Source organism: Eleutherodactylus coqui, chromosome 2 (genome assembly GCF_035609145.1).
Source record: "Eleutherodactylus coqui strain aEleCoq1 chromosome 2, aEleCoq1.hap1, whole genome shotgun sequence".
NCBI lineage: Eukaryota > Metazoa > Chordata > Amphibia > Anura > Eleutherodactylidae > Eleutherodactylus > Eleutherodactylus coqui.
The window spans coordinates 85253220-85277794 of NC_089838.1; the positions used below are offsets into that span (position 1 = coordinate 85253220).

The window sequence follows — 24575 nt, forward strand, 5'->3', positions numbered from 1 at the left end:
GAGAGGCCCCAGTCGAAAAAGATTACGAAGCTGCAGTTTAAGGGGGTTGTCTGCCCTTTTTTCCACCTATCCTCTGGATAGGTCATCATTAGTTGACGGACAGGAGTCTGCTGCTTGGGATTTGCATCCATCAGCTGATCATCCGGCCCGCTATCCAGCACAGCGGTCAGGACGTGCGTCATCAGCGGACAGGACTGGATATGACGTCAAGACCAGCAGAGAAGCAGCCAGCAGCGCGGCTCTCCAGTTGATTTCAATGGAAGTGAAGCTTGCACCGGAACTTCTTCCTTATCGGCTTATTTTATCCAGCCCACAGTACTTGACAGCGGGCGATCAGCTGACGGACGGAGGTCCCGAGCGTCAAACTCCGTTCATCACCCACTGCTGACCTTTATGGAGGTTAGATCATCAGTGGAAAAGAAAGCAGACAACCCTTTTAAATAATCTGGTGAACTTGATTCCATACAATGAAAGACATTAACGTCATAGCAGTCAAACCTAGAAACACTTAAAGGGGCTATCTGGGGATTTACATATCTTACCGGCAGACCAGCCATTTCCGTCTGCGTTCCCACAAGGCGTCACGCAGTATTGCGGGCGTCTGGTGTTGGTGAGGGAGAGGCTGTTGGCTGATTATAAAAATTAAGCAAGTGCCTCTTTCTATCACTTCATTGGCGTTGACAGAAAGAAGGGCTTGCTTAACCCCCTTAAGGACCAGGCTGTTTTGTACCTTAAGGACCAGACACTTTTAAGGGACTTTGGCCATGTTGTAGTTTTACTTCCCTTTTTTTCCTTTAGCTACTTTAGCATTTTTTTTAACATTTCTAGTTTTTTAAAAAAATTAGTATATTTATGCTAAAGTACGGGAACGGGTTCCTCATTTCATTTCGGACATTTTGATATATAGCATGTATGGTTTTGGATTACAGGGCACTTATAGCGATGGTTTTGGTTGTGTCGGCTTTGGGTTATTTTCTTTCTTACGTATATATTGTTGTTGTATTCTGTAGCACAGCGGAAGATAGCGTGAAACCGTTTACCCGCCTACCACCAGCCACGTCATATGACGCGGTGGGCGTGTCATGTGACGTGGCCGGTGTGTCACATGACACTGCGGCGCATCACGTCGAAGCATCATGCAGGAGCGAGGACGCCGGATCCGCAGGTAAGTTTGGGGTCTCTGGGGGGCGCCGTGACGGGCTACGCCGCGGAATTCCGCGGCGGAGCCCGTCACGGCCGTGTGCAGCCGGCCTAAGAAGTGCAAGTTGTCTCCTTGTTATTGTTTCTGTGATTGACTGAAGCCCCGTGCAAACCTGTATCTCGCTGTTTCTGATGAAGTCAAACCAACGAACACGGAGAACCTGGCGTTGGCATCACATGTGAAAGGACTCCAGACGCTCAGTGGTTTGTGACAGTAAGGTCCAAATCTCCCAGCCGTACAATAATATTGGCATTACGCAGGTCTGGTAGAATCGAATCTTAGTCCTGAGTGTTATGTTCTGCCTCCGCCAGAGTTTATCTAGGGACCTCATGGCCGAGGCTGCCAGTGCTATTCTCCACAGATTATCCAGAAGCGCCCTCCCATCTGTGGAATACTTGGCTGTCAAAATCCGCATATATAAAGGCAGATTTTGATGCAGAATTGTAAATTCTGCATTTAAACACGGACATCACAGTATTCAGAGGTAATGGCGGGCGGCCCGCTATTTGTGGCCCATCTATCCCAATACATCCATGCTTTTACATGGTTAAACCAATGATTTCAATATGCATCTTGTGATCATTTATGTACCTGCGGGGGTGCTGAAGGGGAACTGAGCACTTGCTGCCAGATTCCTATGCAGATTACAACTGATCACTGGGGCTGCGATCCATAGTGATTGTGGCATCTAAGGATTCATAGGGAGGGCCATTCTTCTGTCACCCGGTGCCTAAGGGTGGAAACACATGGTGCGATGGCCCAACCATGCAACCAATAGCAGCATGAATTACTAACAAAACTGTGCAGCCATTGGTTAGCATAGTTTGGCCATGTGCGGCCAGCCAAATTGTGTGCTTCTACCCTAGTGAAGGCCCCAAGTCTGTCATCCTTGTAGTCCTATTATCTGGGAGGACTAAAAGGCCCCATACACATCAGACAAAAGTCACAAACATGTCCGCCCAGGATGAGACTGAGACCATAAGGACAAGAAAGAAAATAGAGCATGTTGCGGTTTTTTGCGTAACCAAAATGCGCACACAAAATACGCGCATGTGATGGAAGCCATTGTAATCAATGAGTTCTATTTTCTGCATGGAGTGCGCACAGATACGCCGCGTGACACAGGCCTATGGGCGGCTTCCCACGGACGTATTTTCCTGCACAATCGGCAGGGAAAGGAAGCCACTGATTTTAGTGTTTTGTTCTCATTTCCCTTTTTTTCGTGCGAACATAGGATACACTCTATTTTTGTGCACATTTGTGCGGCAAAAGTCCCCATCGAAGTCTACTGGAGGTGCGCATATTGTGAATACGCTTCTCAATTCCATGACCTCATTAAGGGCTCTTTCACACGAACGGGTTCCAAAATACGCTCGCTGCTGCGCTGAATTTTTGCACAGTGAACGAGTGTATTTTGTGCCTGCGTACAATACTGTGCGTATTTTTATCACAGGCACCGCTACCTCACCAGAAATCGCCCCGCTCTGATTACACAGCTATTAGGCCAAGCGAGGTGTCGGTGTTCGTGGGTATGCGCAGTGTTTTACGCATACCTGCGTGTACTTATGTGCGCACTTCCCATAGACCTTAATGGGGCTCTGTGGTGCGCAAAACACTGCAGGTCCTATTTTTTTGCATCTGTTAGAAATGAGGCCACAAAAAAAAAAAATGAAATCAGTGGGTTCTACTTTCTGCGTTTTGCGTGATTTTTCTGCGTGGAACGATACGTTCATCTGAAGGCGCCCCAAGTTAAAGACCCTTCTAAGGCCGCCAGCACACGGGCGGGGCGGATTCCACATGCAGAATCCAACTCTGGCAGCAGCGGCGTCTTCACACACCTGCTCTGCCGCCATCTTTTCTGTACTGCAGATGCACCCGGTGGCTCGCTGTTGCACATGCGCAATACAGATTTTTTTCCACCTCCCCCCCCCCCCCGCGCCGTCGCCGCGCGATGTTCTGGAATTTGCAGCCTGTCCGGAATGTTCACTGCTGACGGGCCGCAGGTTGAATTATTCCTCCGCGAGCAGAAATCACAATTGCTTTCCGCTCGTGTTTAGTATCGGATCTCCATTGAAAGTAATGGGTGGTATTTGCTGCAATTTCCCGGTAAGGACGCCAACTGCGGATTCTGCAGCAAATATCCGCCCGTGTGAAGGCCTTAATCAGCGCAGGGGGTGCAGGCCGGCGTGCACAAAAAGTAAGTATTATGCGCGAATACATGCAAACAAGCCTGGTTCACTGCGCAAATACATTACACTGAAATGTGCGTATTTTTGCATATGCTTGGCTGAAGCCGCTCCAAAATAGGAACTTCTGCTTGATTCAACCCAAATAACCAATCACTATGAAGCCGCCAACCCAAACAACCAATCACTGTGAATCAGCCAACCCAAATAACCAATCAGGTTGTGAATCGTGCAGAAGTGTTGTGGAATATAGATATATCCCCCCGGTCTCCCAGCAGCAGGTATCACCGCATACGCCAGCAGACTCCACAGAGGAGCGCCCGCCCGCGGCCCTGAGAACTACACTACCCACAATGCCTTGCTCCTGCGGTACGTCACACTAACGCGACCGGCGCGCGGACCACGTGTGTCGCCTCGGTGCAGAACAGGGGGACAAGATGGGGAAAGTGAGGAAGAAGCGAAAGAACACGTACAACTACAACATCAACAGGAAGAAGCTGAAGATCAGGGCGAGGAAGAAGATGGCGCCGCGGATCGCATGGTGAGGGGCTGTGTGTACAGGCGCGGGGGAGCCGGCCATCGGCCATAGCCAGACACACTGCACCATATACAGTGGGGCTCCACCGGAACGCATCGCCATTGTTTTCAATGGGACGTTTAAAGCCATGGCATGCTGTAGGATGTGGGTGGGACCGCTTGGGATCCTCTCACATGCGTGGAAATAACGGTTTCACGGAAGCGATGTGCTTTAGACTTTGGCGCTGGCCCGTGTGACTAAGCCCTGGGAGAGCGCCCCCGCTGTGGTTTTCACTACGCTGTGTGGAATTCTATGGGGGGATTCAGTAACGGCACTATGACGCAGCCCCTACATGGGAGCGTTCTCCGTCAGGGGGCGCTCACGTCCGTTAATGTAGACGCAGTGCAATACGCTGGGGGTCTGTGACAGCGGCTACAAACAGCGACGTAGTGCGAACAAAGGGATCATTCGCTGTCAGTAGTAGACAGCACTGCGGTCCGTGGGACGTTATAGACTGCGCTATTCTATACTCTGCGTATAATGGGAGCGTGTACAGCGGACAGTAAAGTGGCGTCCGATCAGCCTCTTACATTCACATTACTTTTTTTATTTGTGTGTACCCCACTTTTCTGTCCCACATAAAATCTGCTCGCCGTACGTTTTTTCTTCCGTACGTTTTCAGTATTCGTTGCTGTTTGCGCATCGGGCGTGTTGTATTTGCACACGTTATTACTATGTGTGTACAAGCTCACGGTCCTGTACATTAAAATGGCTAATTAGCCTAATAGACAATGCTGTGTAATCTGCGCAACGGAATACTTGTGCGTAAAATACACGCTGGTGAACAAGCAGATTGAAATCAGTGGGTTCTATTCACTGCGTAATGAGTGGGCAAACACGGTCGTGTGAACCCGGCCTAAGGCCAGTGTCACACTGGCGGGTCAGAAGCCCGCAGTAGAATCCGACCCTGTGCCCGTATCTATCTGTATTGTGGATGGCTGCGCCGAACCGCCATTGTACGTATGCAGTACAGATTTTTTTCTTCAAATCCTCCTCTCACCCACGCCGTCGCTAGACGATGACGCAGATGGCTGCAGCCAATCCGCAGTGTCAATTACGGTCGGACGGTTCAGTGGAAGCTGTCCGTGCGGAATCCACACAAGAACAGAGCATGCTGAGATTTTATTTCCCCAAGCGTAAATCGGATCTCTGATGTGAGCGGACGTGCGAAGGCTCTATTGTTTACAGATGCAGAATACCCCGGATCGTCCGCACGGGTGACTGGCGCGGATTCCATGATCCAAATCCGGTTGTGTGCCACCGGCCTAACTGCACATTTTGATGCAGAATCGCAGGCAGGTTTTAAGCCATTTTCCAAATCCACGTCAGAATTCCCAGCTAGCGTGCGTTCCGTGCGCTAAAGAATTCATATATAATCTGGCCTGCATGACAGCGCCCGTATTATACCTTTATGTATTTATTTACTTATGTAAAGGCAGAAACAAACGGCTGAACAACTAACATGACAGTAAATAAATACGTGCGGGTAATATTGCACTTTTTTCACGTACATTTAATTTATTTGCTAAATGTGATGTTAATGGCTGCTGTCCATCCGGCTGGGTAAAAGACACGCCGTCTATCAGCCTGAATGACATTAAATTGGCGATCCTTGCCAGACTGGGACTACGTGTCACGTGTCTGCGGATGCGCAGTGACTACAGTGCATGATTTATTGCAAAATTGTCTAAAATGAAAACTGTCTTTGTTGCCCATAGCAACCAATCACAGAGCGGCTTTCATTTTTCAAGGACAGAATGTGAAATGAAAGCTGAGCTGTGATTGGTTACTACGGGCAACATAGACAGTTTTCATTTTGACTCTATATTTCATCTGTATGGATACTTTAAGAGAGCAGAAACGGTATGACTTGTAGTCACAGACCAGTCAGAAGCCGCATGTATTACAGTCGTCCTTCCTGCTGTCGGTGGGTGACATGGCGCTGGGGGTCTGCACGGGACTTGTTGCAGCAGGCACTTCTGACGTCCGGTGATTACCCTACCCTTGTGGTGTCATGTGGGCAGTGATGGCTGCTGTGCCCCGTCTTCTTTGGCCTGTACTTGCTGCAGTAGATAGATTGTGATGTATGAACACGCCGGCATCGCTGACTTCATGTTTCTATTCCAGCGATGAACTTAGAAGAGCCTGGGATGATTCCAGGTCCGTAGCTACAAATCTGGCAGAAATGGGGCTTGCTGCGGACCCCAACAAGGCGCTCGCCGTCCGGGCAGAGACAGTAAGTATTTGGACACACGGGTTTAGTTTACATTTATGGGTGCATTTTTACCCACTTCTACCTTCTCCTTTCCCGGGTATATAGCACTCAATAAGCGCTATGTACTAAGAAGTGGAAGTGTTTCTTCTGCTACGTGACCGATAGGTGATCACTGTTGTGCAGGGTCCTAAGGTGTTTCTCCGAAAATGAGCCCTACCCTGAAAATAAGCACTAGCTAGACTACATTAAATAAATGAATACATTACCTAGCAGCTGCGGTCCAGGTCCCTCCGCTGGTCTCCGAGGTTCCGTAGCTCCACTGCATGTCCTGCACTCCTCGGCCACCGGCAGAACATCTATTGCTGGTAGTGGGGTTCATAAGTCTCGTCTCAAGGAAGCAACAGCTGATTGGTTAAGCGAGCGCTGCTCTCAACCAATCACAGCCGTCGCATTGGTTCAGCAAGAGCTGAGTTGATTGGTTGCATTGATTAGTTCAGCGAGCGCTGTTCTTAGCCAATCAATGCAGCTCTCGCTGAACCAATGCGACGGCTGTGATTGGTTGAGATCAGCGCTCGCTGAACCAATCAGAGCTGTTGCTTCCTGAATCTCGCGACCAGCAAGTGATGTGTTGGCGGCTGAGGAGTGCAGGATGCACAGCAGAGCTACGGAACTTCAGAGCCCAACAGGAAAGACCCGGACCGTGCCGGCTAGGTAAGTAAAATAAGCCATTCCCCGAAAATAAGATCTAGTGCTTCTTCTGGGGCAAAAATTAATATAAGACAGTCTTATTTTTGGGGAAACAGTAGTATTGATGTCACTGCAGGGGCTGTTTACCCTGTAATGGCCTCCTATGGATGCCCCAGCTACAGTGGAAAAGTGTGAAACAAAAAAAAGGACAGTGAATGTCCCCCAGAGGTCTTATATGATATTATGGGGGACATAGATGGTGAAAAAAATAGTTACAAAAATAAGTTAATAACATTACAGAATAAAAATATAAGAAAAACAGAAAATCACCCAAAACTGAAACCGTCGCCATATGCGCCCTGTAATCCAAAATTATACATATATGTCAAAATGTCTGAAACCAAATGAGGAACCCGTTCCCATGCTTTATTTTAGCATTAATATACTAATTTAGAAAAAAAAAGTTCAAAAAAACTTTTTTGCCCCTAATAAAACAGAAAAAAGTCAGTGTAAAAAAAATATATCAAAAAATAGCCCTATATGTCATACGGGAAAAATGTAAAAAAAAGTTTGGTATGGTGTTAGCCAGTAGAGCAATGTGTGATTGTTCTCAGTGAGAGAAACCAAGCAATCTTGTAGATATGAGACCTTTTAATGGCAAACAAAAATACATGATGTTATAGCGAGCTTTCGGAAATATCGCAAACTAGTTTCATTCCATAGCCTGTCGAAGGGGCGAGATATCCCCAAAGCTCGCTGTAAAATCATATATTTTTGTTAGCCATTACAAGGTATCATATCTACAAGATTACTGGTTTCTCTCACTGAGAACAATCACATGGGGAAAAAACGCAGCAAAAATAATTTTCGTAGGTGAAGGGAAAAAAAATAGGGCCGTAAAACCACCACGTGGGTAAAATCCCTAAAAAGTCTGGTCCTTTAGGGGTTAAAATACCAGGTAATCATATGGTACAAAATGCCTCCTGGCATCTCAGATGTGTTATCTTTAGCCAGAATGGGGAACATTAAGTATTTATGGCTTTTTTTTTTCCTAACCCATCACTTTACTTTCTCATAGGACACAAGTACTGAACCAAAATATGTGCGAAAGCCGTACGTCCTAAAAGGTGAGGCTGTGTAACGGGTCAGCCTGCTGGCCCACAGGGGGAGTAGCCATGTCTAACTGATAGCAACCATTGTGAGCGCGGCTTACACCTACTAAACTGTTATGGAGAACTGAAACCTGCGCTTTGATTGGTTCCTATCAGCACCTCTGACACTTCTGGGATAGATTGTATAAAGGGGGCCCCCATATTCCTTCTGTACAGACACTTCTGATCTTCCCCTATTGAACATAATGCAGTTTGCTTGGTACATTTAAAGGGGTTCTGTCAGCAAAAAAAAATTTAAAATCTATACTCCGCTGTACCTCACCGGGCCGTTCACCAGACACCTCCTCGCCCTCCGATGTCCCTCCTGCAGGCTGTATAAGGCAGTGCAGAAGCTGGCAAAGTTCAAGCTCCGCAACTGCCTCGACCACTGCCGGGCGGAAAGTACAGTGGTCGAGGCAGTTGCGGAGCTTGAACTTTGCCAGCTTCTGCACTGCCTTATACAGCCTGCAGGAGGGACATCGGAGGACGAGCAGGTGTTTGGTGAACGGTCCGGTGAGGTTCAGTGGAGGATAGAACTTTTATTTGTTGACAGAACCCCTTTAAAGGAGTATTTCTGGACTTATTAAAACTTTCTTTATTGGAGACAGACGGGGACATGCTGCTAGGACCCCCACCAGTCAGCTGGTTCCCGTGGACAGCACATTGCTATTGCGGGTGCAGCTCCCTCTGACTTCAATGGGCGCTGGGCTGCTGCACTACGGTCAGAGCAGCCCTGGGGAGCTGAGAGGCGGCTCCCTGCTGATCCCCTATTTTAATTTTAAATGGTCCTGGAATGCATCTTTTAGTCTACTTGCACACGTACGATATTTCTGTCCAGTAGCACCCGTTGACTTGAATGATTGTACGCACATGCGTTTTTTTTCTCCTTGGATGAATAGTCTGAATAAAATAAAAATAGCAACATGTGGTATTTTCAGACAGTAGCGCCGGTCAGTGGGCTGTGGTCATCACACGGGCGGCCGAGGTCCTCAGACACCCCATCCGTGTGAAGTAGCCTGAAAGGGGGTGGGGGGAAATCTGTTAAGCTTTACTTCTGGGCTTGAAAGTAGCCGACCCACAGAGTCTGGGAAGGTAGGTACAAGGACATAGATTTACATGGTTGAGAAAAATCATACAAGTTCTGTGTTTGCATGACGCCCAAAACTTGTGCATTGTGTATTAACCCCTTGTTTCTATCTCACTGTGTATTATCTTTCAGCAAAATAGCAGTAAACCTGTCCATTATTTCATATGGGCAAGTTAAAAATCACATCACATCACACTCACTTGAAACATGCGAGTGTGATGCGAATTTAAATTTTTTTTGTATTGAAACGTGATTTGAGGAGTGAGCAGGGGGGGGGTGTGTGTGACGATTATCGCACATTTATTTGTTTGCACGGTAATCGTCCCATGTAAATGGGGCGTAAGGCCTCAATCACACCTGTAAGTGAGACATGGAGGAACACTAGAGTGGTTTGTGGAAGGCGATATCTGGTTACCGCACCGTGATTGTGGAAGCTCACGTTTACCTTTCTTTCAGAGCTGAAAGCTGCCGCCAGCCTGCCATCCAAGCACACCATGGGCATTTCATCTGACATGGTCTTTTATGTTCGTCACATGGTGGAAAATTATGGTGAAGACTACAAGGTATTAGACTATAATACTCTAGACTTAACTGGTTTCTGAAGTTGTATAAGACTCGTTTTCCTTATGTCTTCCACCCATATTGATCTTACACCAATGGCTGGAGCGTGGAGCGTCTGCCCTAGCTCTATGTGGCCAGGAGAGCTCCTCTGGCGTTCCACTTTCCCATCTAGTATAGGCTTTAATAGGCATATACAGAATTTTGAATTGGGGGGAGTGTTCTTAAGGCACCCAGCTACCCTGGAAAGCCATTGACACCTTACGATCTTTTGGGGATGGGGCCAAGGTGTGATTGAGCTTCCTCCCTGTTAGCTGCAAGCGGATGGTGCTATTTGTATTGCTATTATCAATAGTAAAAGCCCCCCCCCCCAACCCCTTTAAGTAGGAGGAGGTCCCCCCCAACAGAGCAGTTGCATCTCTCCTGCAGCGCCTCCCTGTGGAGGTATAGACTTGTTACAGATGTAGCATACACTGTGTTTGCTGTCATGTGGCACTTTCCACATAACGAAGCTTAAAGGGGTTGTCCCGTGCCGTAACGGGGTTTTTTTTTTTCAACCCTCCCCCCCCCCCCCCCCGTTCGGCGCGAGACAACCCCGATGCAGGGACTTAAAAAAAAAAAACGCACAGCGCTTACCTGAATCCCCGCGCTCCGGTGACTTCTTACTTACCGGTTGAAGATGGCCGCCGGGATCTTCTCCCTCGGTGGACCGCAGGGCTTCTGTGCGGTCCATTGCCGATTCCAGCCTCCTGATTGGCTGGAATCGGCACGGGGCGGAGCTACACGGAGCCGGCATCCTGCACGAGCGGCCCCATTGAGAAAAGAAGAAGACTGGGACTGCGCAAGCGCGGCTAATTTTGCCATTAGATGCCGAAAATTAGTCGGCTCCATGGAAACGAGGACGCCAGCAACGGAGCAGGTAAGTGAAAAACTTCTTATAACTTCTGTATGGCTCATAATTAATGCACAATGTACATTACAAAGTGCATTAATATGGCCATACAGAAGTGTATAGACCCACTTGCTGCCTCGGGACAACCCCTTTAACTTGCATCTTGTGTTGTATGTTCCTGCAGTCTTAGCTGCAGCGGTATGGGACCTGTGCATTTGGGCAGCGAAGCATGCATGCAGATGTAGTAACTGGTCTTCTTTCACCAGGCGATGGCGCGGGATGACCAAAACTACTACCAGGATACCCCAAAACAAATCCAGCGGAAGGTAGACCTGTACCGGCGGCACCACCCAGATGAGTACAAAGCTCTGATCACATCCAGAACGAAGCAGTGAGACCGTGAGCCCTTACCGGGGTGGGGGAGGCCCAGATTCCACCAACACCGGTCCCTGGCACATTCAGGAGCTCCGGTTCAACAGTATATGGAACTATAAAGACTTAAACTGACCCAGGACCGAGGTGTGCAGCCCAGAAACGGACACAAGACCGGGGTATTATCTTACAAATTTTATGTAACATTAAATAATCAAAACCCAGAAGAATTTATTCCCGCCGATTAAATAAAAAAGTGTCTTTATGAAATAAGTTATCACACGTAGTAGCGGGGACCCGCCCCACTATTGTGCCCGCCGCCATCCCGTTATTACACACATGCCGGTCCTGGCTCTGATCGCTCTCGGTGGTCTTCAGTGAAGGCACTTTCTTGCCGCTGTCCTTTTAGGCACTTATCTTTCTCACGAGGCATTCTTACAGGGGGCATCTGGGAGAGGATGTGACTTCTCCTCCACTTCCTTTATGTTATGTAAGCTTTCCTCCAGCATAGATCTCACAGTCTGTAAAGGCGTGCTGCTTCCATACCCATCACACACGGCACTCGTGCCCAGCAGCGTCATCTCTCTTAGTCCTTGAACTCTATGCAGCGATAGCTCAGAGTAAATGTCTGAGACGGCAAGCGCAGACTTGCAATCCTAAAGAGAAAGAAACTATTAGTGGATACCGCCATTCAACCTTTATATGAAGTGCAAGGACTAAAATGGCTAGCCCTAGAGTAGGCTGACAGATCAGCTGGATTAAGTTAGGGGATGTTGCAGTACCAGGCACAACCACCGACAGCGCTGTATTTGGATAAACATGGGAGGGAATGGACCTGCTAAACTACTCGCTAATAGCCAATGGTTTATAAAAGCTATGTGCATGTGAATGAACTAGTTAAAATGAATGTGTTCTATTCAATGCATATGGTATGTGTGAATATGGCCTTAGTAGTGCAGGCTTGTTTTATTTACTTCACCTGATCTGCAGCACACTTTACCACGATCAGATGAGGACAGACCATTCGTTTTTAAAGAGACGGTCACCATCTTTTTCTAGCCCTCACTAAGAGCACCATAAGCTAGTGCCTGTCACTCTGATATGTCTGCTGTGTGTATCTTTGCAGTAGTTTTGGAGAAACCTGCCTTTAATTAGTAGCAGCCAGACACAGAACTAGTCCGGCATATTCATGAGTTGCAGGATAGCCACACTCGGCTCACCCTCCAGCCAATGATTAATAAGCAGACAGCAGTCAGTCAGTGGCTGGAGGGTGCAGCTAGTCTGCAGCTCATGAATATCCAGGACTACTTTTAGGTAGTCCTCTATGCTTCTGCAGCTACTGATAAACTATAATATTCTCCCCAACTACTGCACAGATCCACACAGCAGACATATCGATCTGACTCTACCTTGTGCTGCAATAAGAGGGGTGAAAAAAGACGGTGACGGAGTTTCTACAGCCTGGATCACCCCTTCCGAGTGCTTTCACCTGCGCCGTGGACATTTCTGTATCTGTGTTATACCTGTATTCCACATCTATTAAAATCTGCATCGTTATAACAAAACGACTAAATTAAATGATGCAGAATTGAGGACGTCTTGTGGATTTCTAGCAGACAGGAGATGCGATTCCACACTTAAAAGACTGCAGAAAAAATAATTCTGTAGCTCTCATTCTGCCATTAAACACGCAACAAAATCTGTGCTTTCACACGGACAGATATTCCACGCCAATGTTGTAGAATATGCTATCCCGGAACTCCGTACTTCTCAGATTTTGATGCAGAATTCTGCTATTCCCAGTCCGCAGCAATGCGGATTTTGATGCTGAATATGCAGCAGGAATGCAAACTACACAACCTTCTTGCGGAATGACTTTGCCCATGTGAACGCACCCTTAGGAACCAGTCAACAATATTAGGAGCAGGGTATCTGGTCCCTGGGCTTACTACTATGTTGGACCCCATTATATACAAGAACTCCACCGGCCCTCTGAAGGGGTCCTGTGTGATGTGCCTCCAGGACTTCAGCTGCAGGTCTTTAAGTTGTAAGTGGAGCCTCCAGGGAGTAACCTGTCCTCCCAGCACATCCCCCAGGTCTGGGGAAACTGGAGGCCAAATCACCACCTTCAGCTCTTTGTCATGTAGGTCACCCTGTTCCTGAACCATCGGGAAGCCTTCCAAGAAGGGTGGAGCTGTTGTCACTTCATATTAACGCCCAGTGTTTTGGGAAGGGACATCAACAAGGTCCTATACATGTGATTGTCAGGGGTTCACATAATTTGGCCATATGATGTATGTTACTAAACCTGTCTTTACATGGTGACAAATCCAGCAAAATCACATCCCACCAGAACACTCTGGGCCAGTTCATCTGTTTCTCTGTTACCTGCTTGTTTGCCAGCACCAGCAGTGGCAGTCGTGGTGCCTCCTCCAGAAGTCTATGTAATTCATGTCTTGCCAGCTGCAAGCGGATGTCATCTGTGGAGTCCACGACGAAGACCATAATGTGCGTCTTCTTCAGATACTGCGTCCAGTATGTGCGAAGGTTCTGGCTGCCTCCCACTAAATAACAGGACATTATTATATACTCAGCGACATTGGCTTTCAGCATCACTGTGTCAATATTTAAAAGGCTGAAAACATGGAAAAATATTAATTTTAAAGTGTTGTATATTTGGCATCAATTTCTCTAAAGTTGATCCTTAGAGGAGCCCAAGTACTAGAGGTATATGATTGGCTCTGACTTCCTGATCGATACACATCCTAGAATATAAGACAAGCCACTTTAAAGGCCCACTCCAACAAAAACACTTTAGTCCATCACTCTCCCCTGCTGTCTCTTCCTTCACACTGTGCCATCTAACCCATGATGCATTAGCACAGCAGCACAAGCCAGCTAGAGCCAGTACCATTTCTGCCTGCTGGAAGGATCCTCTGTATTCTCTTCAATGAACTACAGAACATAAGTATACGGACAAAAGGCTGGATTGCCATCTTCATTATAACTGTCTGACAAGAGCCTTTAATCTTCATTAAAAACTGTGATAGGCATTTATCCCCTCCCCCCTTCCTTTTTGAAGAACTTGGTTGGTACAGTTCATACAGTTTCATCATACAGTCATTTTCAGTAACTGAATTATTGACTCCTGGAGAGAACAGAGACAAGTAACTCCCAGGCGATGACGATGAGATCACATGACCCACCTGAAGAAAAGGAATAACTAAACCAGGTAATACTAGCTAACAGGTGTTGCGATTTTCAGCCACCTGCATCATGGCTGAAAAATCATAACGAAAGAAAGGCGCAGCTAAATCTCGTGTTCTCTCGCCCATTCACACTGCCAGGTGCGTCATATATATGCGGCAGCCCGGAATTACATCAGCCAGGAGGAGAGAGTTTAGCGATGAGTTTAGCTTTAACCCAGGAGCGATAATTGCTTACTGAATGGAGGTGGTGGGTGCTGGACGTCTCTCCTGGCCATCTACCTCCCTTCAGAGAAAACAGGCAATCATTCATAGATAAGTGATTGCCTACTTACACAGGCCCATAGTGGTTTGGTTTTTATGCCTGCGTAAAGGCCCATTTACATGTAAAGATAATCTTTCAAACAGCGATTGAAAGATTTAGTGATCTATTTGCATAAAGGGTTAATGGCCATTAACACTTTATCATCTTCATTTGCATGTAAAAGGGCCTCCAGAAGCTGTTTACAGAGCCCAGCGTGTGATTAATCACAACCCCAGCTGTGTGCACAGCTACATTGTTCTCCTTGGGGCTGCAGCAGATTACAATGTTATCTGCCAACTCCCGTGGAGATAACAGCATTAGTCTGCTGGTCTACTGAAAGATAAATATGTTTGCTTTACCTCTCAGTAGCTGAACAATGGACTTTAAGTTCGCCCTAAAAATCATTCTTCAAACAAAAAGTGGCGGAGGGCAGCATTTACATGTAAAGATTATTGCTTATTTTCGGTCGTTTGAACGAATTTTGAGTGACAATTGTTACTTGTAAATGAACAGCGAACGATATGCAAATGAGTTATTGTACAATCGTTGGTTGCTTCTACACAGATTACAATAATGATAATTATCATTCAGTTTCACACAATCCGATGATTAAATTAACAATACCGTCCAATATAAAGGGGTCCCTGCCCTGGGCTATTAGTAACAATGTAATAAAATACCAGAGCGGCCCTTTAATGTAACAGTTTACTAGTTTCTTGTCAAATCATGTGATCACCAGAAAGGTCAACCCAACCACTATGCTTCATGCAAAAACATGGATTTAAAATAAACTGCCTGCTAATAAGAGGATTATTACGCCACGAGTCCATATAGCGGATTAGTTTAGTGTGAATGGGATTTCACAGAATGAAACAGCAGAAAAATATGTGCTCCGATTTCTCACGCCAACCTTCAGCAACCAAGAGCCACATCCAGCATGGCAGGCAGGACGGGGCAAGCTACATCCAGCATGGCAGGCAGGACGGGGCAAGCTACATCCAGCATGGCAGGCATGACGGGGCAAGCTACATCCAGCATGGCTGGCAGGACGGGGCGAGCTACATCCAGCATGGCTGGCAGGACGGGGCGAGCTACATCCAGCATGGCTGGCAGGACAGGGTGATCACCTGATTTGTGAGGGACTGGCAATATAGAACACAGCTATATATCTGGACGTGTAAGTAGAACACTCACCTTCTAACAGTTCAATCCTCAATCCCTGGCTGAGAATCTGAGCTGTGTTGAAGCCGTGGGTCGGGGCTGAGCTGGACTTGGTGGTGTTGGTGCTTATAGCATGGATGATACTGCTTTTACCTGCTCCATCCAAGCCAAGTACTAAAATCTGCCGGTCCAAATAGTTGTCCTGAGAAAACAGAAAAGAAGCAGTGAAGGCCCGAGGGTGGACCGCAAGATACCAGAGGTCTCCCCTGCAGGATGAAAGGACATATCATGAATTTCCAAGATGGCGCAGAGCAGAACACCCAAACTTCCTTAATAAAGATCTTATTGGCTGTACTGTAACTTTAGGTAAAAGAAAGTCATCACACTTATAAGAAGTTGGTTTGTTTTGGATCATCCAGGTAGGTTGAGTAGGTAGGGGATATGGTTTAAAACACACACAAAAAAAACTGGCTTCAGGAAACGGGGTGCTCAAGCTCATTCAAGTCTTCAGCACCCATCTTCATGCCCAGCTTTAGACTAAAAAAAAAACAAAAAAACAAAACAGTTTAAGGGTTCTTTCCCATGAGTGTATATTAGCTGGCATTTTCACGGACGGCCGATATACGTTATCATCTCAGGCGTAGAAGCTCGTGTAAGGGTGCACAAATCTAACATTTGTGCGCCCCTTCACAAGGCATGGGCCAGGGTCAACATGCCACCGTCCTTTTCCCCTCGTAGGCTCACCTCCCGGCTTGTTCTTTGCAATGGCCGGGGACGGAGCTAAGCACCAGCCCGTCCCGCCTCCTCCCATTGATTGCTATGGACAAGGGGCGGGAGCTTAGCTCCGTCCCACTGCTTGTCCGCAGCCAGCAATGGGAGGAGGCGGGACAGAACGGCGCTTAGCTCTGCCCCATTGCAAAGAGCCAGCAGGGAGGAGAGCAGAGAGAGGGAGCTTAGCAGCCACGCTGCTAAACTCCCTCCCACCTGCGGCTGCTGCCATGGGCTTCCATAGGAGCCCATGCAGCAGACAATGTATTCAGGCCCCAAAGATAGTTTCAGGACTATCTTTTGGGCCCGACGTAAAAAAAACGCCCGGCGATATATTGGCCGTCCGGGCACTTTTAGGTCTCAGGAATACGGCTATATGGTCTGATGCACTGGAATCCAATGCAACAGATCACAGCGTATATCGTCCGGCCGTGTAAACGGCGGGCCGATATACACTCGTGGGAAAGAGCCCTGAAGCTGTGATTTTGTGCCAGCAGAAGGCCAAAGAGCCTATTTTGCCAAGCCTACTAAGCCCGTGTGTTCACAGGAGAATCGTTTCACTCCGATCCTCTACCAGTGGAGCCATTTTGCAGCCGACTGCCCACCTTGCTTACCACCATTTTGCTTATAAAGCATTTTGCCTACTGGAGTGCATGGAGTTTCTTCATCGAGGCTCTCCATTCTTCTTTGGAAAGATATATAGTTCTTTTATTAGCCAGTCTCCAGACATTGGGTTCTTCATGACTAGGTTGCATGCTTGCCAAGCCTTCCACAACCCTACTGTGGCCCTTCCGGCAGGGCTTGGCCTTCTCAGAGCCCTGCAAGCCGCTCTTAGCATGGTGGCACCGTGGAGACCGGGTGCAGTCTTGGAGCTGGTACTTGTTGGCTCTTCACCACTTTCCAGTATCCCCATCTGGAGGACCATATCGTTGTCAGATCTCCGATCACATGGTTATAGAAGCCCTACAACCGGCTCATGATGTGGCCTATACCTTCATGTCCACAGCAGCTGAGGCCATGTTGTCCAAGACCAGACCTCGTCTTTACAAAGCACCATTTCCTGGCTTTTGACAATTTATTGATATTGTCCTACTGTCTCCTTCTGATGGTGTTGGTTTTCCCTCAGACTTCACCTGCTTTGGACCCAGCTCTGACATATTAACCCTCCTCCCAACCATCGCTGATCGGCAGTAAGGCACATCTGCATGGATGCTGCCAGCAACTGAATGACAAAATCCATAGAGGAGTTTAAAAGGGGACTTGATGTCTTTCTGGAGCGGAAGGATATAATAAGTCATAAATCTTAGGTTAATTGTTAATCCGGGTATACAGGCAGGTAGGAACTATTAGGGGTTGATCCAGGGATTAGTCTGATTGCCATTAGGAAGTCGGGAAGGAATTTACACCAAAAGGGCTAATTGGCTTCTACCCCTTGGGGTTTTTTGCCTTCCTCTGGATCAACAAGGCGGTTAAAAAGGCTGGACTAGATGGACATTGTCTTCATTTGGCCTTACATACTATGCTACTATGACAAATGAGAATTAATTTGCCGTTCAGTTTGGCTCGTGTGAACAGGCAGTCATCCATCTATGAATGACTGCCTGTTTATGGTGTACGGAGCGGATGGGCTGGGATGATCTCTGACCTGCTCCATCTCCATTTACTAGCAATGATCATTCCTGGGTAAGAGCACAAGAACGATCATCACCGGGACGACCTGTTGGGCTTAACCCCCCCCCCTCACCGTTGGCTCGTTCACTTTTCATTCAGGGTGTAACCAGCGCTCGTTCAGTTATCATTCACGGTGTAACCAGCGCTCGTTCAGTTATCATTCACGGTGTAACCAGCGCTCGTTCAGTTATCATTCACGGTGTAACCAGCGCTCGCTCAGTTGTCACTCAGGGTGTAACCAGCGCTCGCTCAGTTATCATTCAGGGTGTAACCAGCGCTCGTTCAGTTAGCATTCAGGGTGTAACCAGCGCTCGTTCAGTTAGCATTCAGGGTGTAACCAGCGCTCGTTCAGTTATCATTCAGGGTGTAACCAGCGCTCGCTCAGTTATCATTCACGGTGTAACCAGCGCTCGCTCAGTTGTCACTCAGGGTGTAACCAGCGCTCGTTCAGTTCTTCTCAGTCACTTATACAGCCAACGTTACAGACTGAACGATTCTCGTTTGAACGAGCCAACGATATATCTGCTGTATAAACAGGCTGCCGAGAGCGAATGAAGTCATGATGATGTCACTTGTTCAAACAATGAAGCGGCTCGTCTAATACAGCCCTAATGGCCCTTTAACATGGGCTGAGATGCTCACGATTCTCGTTTGGAACAAGCCGATGACGTCATCAGCATTCTCGTTAAGAATCGTGCTGTTCTTGTTCACTTCTCATTCAGGCTTTCACGTTCCTATATGCTATCTTGTCACCTGAGGGAGGGCACCCTTATTTGCACATTCCTATAGGCTCAGTTTGCTTCACCTATACACTATGCCCCAAGGCTTTAGATAACACTGGTTTTCGTTACTTATCCTTCTGCTAGAGCCTCTACCTACACTGGGAGATAATCGGGTCCTCCCTAGGGTCTTACTATGTTTGCTACATACACATACAAGGTAATTTCTTGGTTGTCACCTCTGACCAGCAGGGGGTGATGTTTTCTCTCCCATGCCCTCCTGTGTGCCAATACACTCTCACATTGGGTACACTATACGTTCTCTACTATTCTGCGGGCCCCTTTCTGTAAACCCAGACAGGTGCTGGCGGTCTGCAGAGTTACTTATTTCAGCGGAGAGGAGGAGAACGAGGAACCTTTCACACGGCAAGATAAATTAGGAAAATGCAACCAGCAGCGCCGTAGCGGTCGCTAGACATGCATCTAAACGGAATAGTCGTGTACTTCTGATGGTTCATGCCACGGTAGCCGCCTCTAGTTAACCCTTCTGTCACTGCTTTATAGTCAGAATACTGTACGACACCTGTTACGCCAAATGAGCGGCAGACGAACGATGATCTTTAGGTCCAGATGAAAGACCTGATTAGCGACGATCTAACGACTAACAAATGTCGTGCCAACCGCTGGATCTCACGATTACATGGCAATCGCGGTGGGTAAAAAGGCCAATTTAGCGGCAGTTCATCTCCCAGCGGGAGCCGCCATGCACACGTCAGATACATGGCGGGATCAGCCTTTGTGACAGCGGCGCTGGTTCCATCCTCCATGCAGAGAGCTGATTGGGGGGGGGGGGGGGTGAGGGGGGTCACAAGCCATCAGAAGCCTCCCTGGCACTGGACTCCTGTAGCACTGTGAAGTGCTATATGTGCAGGTATAGTGACCATGGTACATTGGCAGTCAATAAAGGGTAAGGCTGCCTGCAGACGGCCGGGTCGGATCCGGCAGCGAGAATTCTCGCCGCGGGACCCAGCCCGAGCGCCTACAGAGAGCAGCGTGTACTCACCCGCGCCCCGCAGCTCCAGATCTTTCATGTGCCGGCTGCCGGCGCATGCGCAGACCGGAGCCGGCGGCCGGTGAGTGACGTTTCTGTGCGGGGCACGAAATAGAGCATGCCGCGGTTTGTTTGCCGCGCGAGATTTCGCACGGACAAACCGCAGCCGTCTGCCTAGGATTGCGTTTGCTAACGCAATCCTATGGCAGCTTCCAAGGGCGGAAATTCTGCGGGAAATCCCACTGTGGAATTTCCGCCCATCTGCAGGCGGCCTTAGAGGGGATTTTCTAGGCAGCGCTGGCTGTCCGTACCGGGATACGCTGGAGTCGAAGTGCTGCTCCGACCCTTGTGTCATGGCCGCTGCTTGTAACTGCAGGCACAGCTCTCACTGAAATCCATGGGATCTCAGCCTGCAGTTACAAGCACCGGCCACTACACAGGGTCGGAGCAGCACTTCCGTCCTGACTCTCGTGTATCCGGCTGTGTCAGCGGGCGCTGCCTGGAAAACCTCTTTAACGTCCAATGAAATGGACTCCAGTGTGTTTAGTATAAAGAAATTAGATTGTGGGCCCCGCCGGGATCAGTCAGTGATGACAACCGATGTACTGCGCTGCAAGATCTGTTGCCACTATATAAGGAGCGGGGAAGATTTAGAAGGTTGGCGTAGCACGCAATTACTTTATGATGAGTGTGGCAGTGGGGGGGGCTAAACGATCCTGAGAATAAAGGGGCGTTACGTCACCCTTAGTTTTCCCTGCACTGCGGTCACCCACAACGCAGAAAGCTGCAGCGAAATTCACGTGAATGTGACCAGAAGTGGCGCTGTGCAGGGATAACCTAGGAGGCGATGCAGCAGTAGATCAACGCGGTGGCCCCTACATGCTCCACATGGGGGTCTGTCCCACCAGTCCGGTAGTTATGGCGTCTCCTGCTCACATGGGCATCACCCAAGGCGGAACCACCCAGGTAACAGCGGGCCTGGAGAAATCGGAACATACGGTGGGGCCTCCGAGAGCGTCAGAGTAGGACAGTCGGCCGACGCCTCCTCGGTGTGGGTTTATACGGGCGAGTGAGACATCGGTCTGAGAAAATCAAAGCAATATGGCACCCGGAAGAGTATTTACACGGGCGTCCCGCGTGCGTTGTAAGAGACAAAAAAAAAAATCATACATGGAAAGAACACAAAAGTCGTCAATAAGATAATTTTTTTTGTTCACACCAAGAGTGCGAGGATGAAAAGTCGCGGCATTTTGGTGATTCTGTTTAGAAATCGCCTGTTTCCTAGGGCGATAAAACCAACCCACTCACACAGAAGGGCGCCGTCGCACGGGCGAGAAAGTCACGTGACACCACAAATACCAACCCCATTCTTTTCAATGGGATCATTCACATTAGCGATGTTTCCTGCATGACTCTGCGATACGGGAAACACATTGCGGCGCGTTCTGTCTAGCTGCAGTATCGCCCAGTGCTCTCAATGCAGCAGCACCCGCCGCACATAAAGCAATGGGAGACCTCCGGAATCCTCTGCCGCGGCAGTCATGGCGGAGGCTCCCCTCATCCCTCAGCGACGTCAGGCTGTTTTCACATGAAACCGCCGCGGGGCTTTCCCATGGATGTCGAGGGCGGTACTGGCCGTGATTCATGGCTCGATAGCGCCCTGCCAGTGTGAGAGCCTTTAGAGTTCCTTCACACTGGTGACTGCGATGACGCCGCGAGAAAATTTGCATTTTGTGCAGGTGATTTTTGAGTGTCAGCGATGGCGCCCGCGATTTTATCACGCAAAAAAAATCAATGGGATTTTCGAATGTTCAAAACGCATCGCACGAAAAATGGCAAGTTCGTGTGTTGTAATAAACAGGAGGCTCCACGGGGAAACACGGGCTAGGGGGAAGAACGAAAGAGAAAAAAAACGCAAAACGCAAAAAGATGGGAGAAGCTGCGATTTGTTTTTCACTTCTCATTGCATAAGTGGAAACAGCGCAAATGCGAAGAAAACCATTGAAAATCACTGTTTGATAATTCTGTGTTATTGCGCTATTTTATCGCCCGTGTGAAGACATCCTCCGTACGATGTTCATGCCAGGGTGATGCGTTTTTGTATTTCACTGTTACAGCGATGGGTTTTTCATCACGTCGCAGAAAAAAAAAAGAAGATATATAGTTGAGGTTTACAAGTGCGACCGGTCCGAGGGTCTCAGACCTATATTGCACTCGTCTGTGGAAATACGGACGAAACCCGCAGGTTTTTTTTTCTGCAACTGTGATGGATTTTGCAGAAAAATGCATCAAGGATGTGGGATTTTTTTCCCCATGCATGTTAAAAAAAAAAAGTATGACATGCAAGTGTGATACGATTTTTTTTTTACTCCTCTAGGACAGGGACAATTCTTGAGCAGAACAACCCAAAAATTCCACATGCCGCTATTTTTCTATCTTGCACTGTCACAGTAAAAAAGATTTAAAAGCCCCCCCCCCCCCCCCCCCCGTAATACACCCAATGGCTTCTTTTCACTTGCAATTTCTGGACAAGCCGCATGAAGATCGCCCGTGTGAACACAGCCTCATGCACACGGTTCTGTGACTGCCAGGAGGAGTTATCCGAGGACACATCCTGCTGCTAATCACAGGAATTCCCGGACTGCAGGAGCCTGGGCGCCCCGCACACAGCACCCCCTGCAGCCGCTCACCTGCTCGCCCAGCGGCCGGTACTCCAGCTCATAGCCCGTCCGCCGCCACTTCCTCTTGCCGGGCACATACCGGCTCCAGGCGATGAACAGCACCGAGCCCAGCGCCGCCACCGCCGCCCCGATCACCATGGACAGCGTCCTGAGAGCGGCCATCTACCTCCGACCACCAGCGGCTCATCTACCGGGATCCCTGCGTGACGTCAGCGCTGTGGCCACGCCTGTCCCCTGCTCAGCGCTGAGACCACGCCTCTCCAGCTGACTACGTCAGCGAAGCTGTGAGAGCGGCGACTGCTGCTATGCGCATGCGTGAGGCAATGCTCCCTACACTGCGCTCATAAGATCGCTGCTTGTTGATGGTGAATAGCAAAATATAACCCCTATAGCCTATTCTTTTCGCTTTTACATCGTTAGGTTTCATTCCATTTTTATTTTTTCCTTGTGTTTTGTGGGATGACTTGTATGTTTTACCGATCCCACCATATAATGGATTCATTTTTGTAAATTAAAAAAAAAGTTAAATAGCCTGAAATTCCACCTGTGTTTTACAAGGCTCATCATACAGTAGAGATTAATGGTTACCTTTATTCTGCAGGTCAATATGATTACGTGATACCAAATTTATGTAGTTTTCTTTTTTTTTTTTAAGGTTACTACTTTTCAAGAATAAAAATGCTTCCAAGAACCGGATGGTTTTTATTTTTCCACCAACAGAGATGTGTTAGGTGTTGAATTGTATGGGATAAGTTGTAGTTTTGGTTGGTACCATTTTAGGGTAAATGTAACTTTTTATACATATATATATATATAATAGTGTGCGCCACTGGCACTATGGGAGACCTTATTACCAATCGGGCCACTGTGGGGTTCACTTTTACTGTACAGTCTTACAATTAGAATTGGCCCTTTGAAGGCAACCATGAAGGCTCAGTCACACGGGCGCATCGGCACCCGTACACCGGCGCTGGTGTGCCCGTGTGACTGACAGTTAGAAGACGTCCGTCTCTCTCCAGCGCTGATCATAGAACACATGACCGGCAATGAAGCCGGTCACATGTTCTTTCTCCCGGCGTTGCAGAGAGACGGCCGTCTTCAGGTACGTCCGTCTGCTGGCTGCAGTAGCGCGGGTGCCGATGTGCCCGTGTGAATGAGCCCTAAGGCTGATATGGCCCTTGGTGAAAATGAGTTTGACACCCCTGCTCTAGGAGATAGAAGAAGATGGAAATATTACCTCAGCAGCACCACCTATTGGATGGAAACATTCTTACAATCTCTTACTGAGAACAATCACACTTTACTGGCTAAAACCATACCAAACCTTTTTTTCACATATCCACTCACAGTAATAGTGATCAGTAGCGATCTCTTCATAGTAATAGTGCCCCTCAGTGTCCCCCTCACAGTAATCATGCCCCTCCTTAATCCCTTCACAACAATAGTGTATCTCTAAATAACACACCAACTCTATACAGTGATAGTCATTACAGTGCTGTTACCCCCAGTGATCACAGGTGGCATCATCTCTGATTAGTGTTGTTCTCGCTACCTTTTCTTTTCTATCTAAGCCCAGACCATCATGATGATTTCTCCTGGTCACAATTTATCTCAGCAGAATTTGACACACAGAAGTATTTGGCTCTCCAGAAAGTTGTGGAGAATGACAGTAACAGGGCTACGATCCTGCAGGACTTCGAGATAGGAACAGACAGGTACTGGCCAATCAACCAGACATTGCGGTTATTGGCAAGGACCAGGAGACAGCGGTGGTGATAGATGTAGCGATACCGAGCGAGGGCAACATCAGGAAGAAGAAGTATGAGAAGCTGGAGAAATACCATGACCTGAAAGAAGAACTAGAGACAATGTGGAAAGTGGAAACCAATGTAGTTCCTCCCAGTGGTGGTAGGAGCACTTGGGGCTGTAACTCCCAAGCTGGGGAATTGGCTCCAACAAATCCCAGGAACCACATCCAAGTACACTACCCAGCAGAGTGTAATACTAGGAGCAGCCAAGATTCTGTATAGAACCCTCCAACTCCCAGGCCTCTGGTGGAGGACCCAAGGCAGACCGGACCACCCACAG

At 48.1% G+C, this 24575-nt stretch overlaps 2 protein-coding genes across 2 annotated transcripts; one reads left to right on the forward strand and one right to left on the reverse strand.

Annotated features, from left to right (window-relative positions):
- Positions 1-3753: 3753 nt before the first annotated feature.
- On the forward strand, positions 3754-11160 carry NOP16 (NOP16 nucleolar protein). Its single transcript, XM_066591174.1, has 5 exons — positions 3754-3928; positions 6092-6200; positions 7945-7993; positions 9561-9667; positions 10821-11160. The coding sequence occupies exons 1-5, from the start codon at positions 3825-3827 to the stop codon at positions 10947-10949; spliced, it is 498 nt and encodes a 165-aa protein (XP_066447271.1). The 5' UTR covers positions 3754-3824; the 3' UTR covers positions 10950-11160.
- On the reverse strand, positions 11107-22707 carry ARL10 (ADP ribosylation factor like GTPase 10). The gene is made up of 4 exons (XM_066591173.1): positions 22497-22707; positions 15631-15799; positions 13315-13490; positions 11107-11582 (listed from the first exon to the last, which is right to left on the reverse strand). Exons 1-4 carry the CDS (start codon positions 22647-22649, stop codon positions 11349-11351), a joined length of 732 nt encoding a protein of 243 aa, XP_066447270.1. The 5' UTR covers positions 22650-22707; the 3' UTR covers positions 11107-11348.
- Positions 22708-24575: the final 1868 nt, after the last annotated feature.

Coding starts and splice junctions, on each gene's coding strand:
- NOP16 (XM_066591174.1), top strand. CDS start 3,825: ATGGGGAAAGTGAGGAAGAAGCGAAAGAACACGTACAACTACAACATC. Junction 6,201..7,944: donor TCGCCGTCCGGGCAGAGACA/GTAAGTATTTGG, acceptor ACTTTCTCATAG/GACACAAGTACTGAACCAAA. Junction 9,668..10,820: donor ATTATGGTGAAGACTACAAG/GTATTAGACTAT, acceptor TTCTTTCACCAG/GCGATGGCGCGGGATGACCA.
- ARL10 (XM_066591173.1), bottom strand. CDS start 22,649: ATGGCCGCTCTCAGGACGCTGTCCATGGTGATCGGGGCGGCGGTGGCG. Junction 15,800..22,496: donor ACCGGCCGCTGGGCGAGCAG/GTGAGCGGCTGC, acceptor CTGTTTTCTCAG/GACAACTATTTGGACCGGCA. Junction 13,491..15,630: donor GAGGATTGAACTGTTAGAAG/GTGAGTGTTCTA, acceptor CCTGTTATTTAG/TGGGAGGCAGCCAGAACCTT.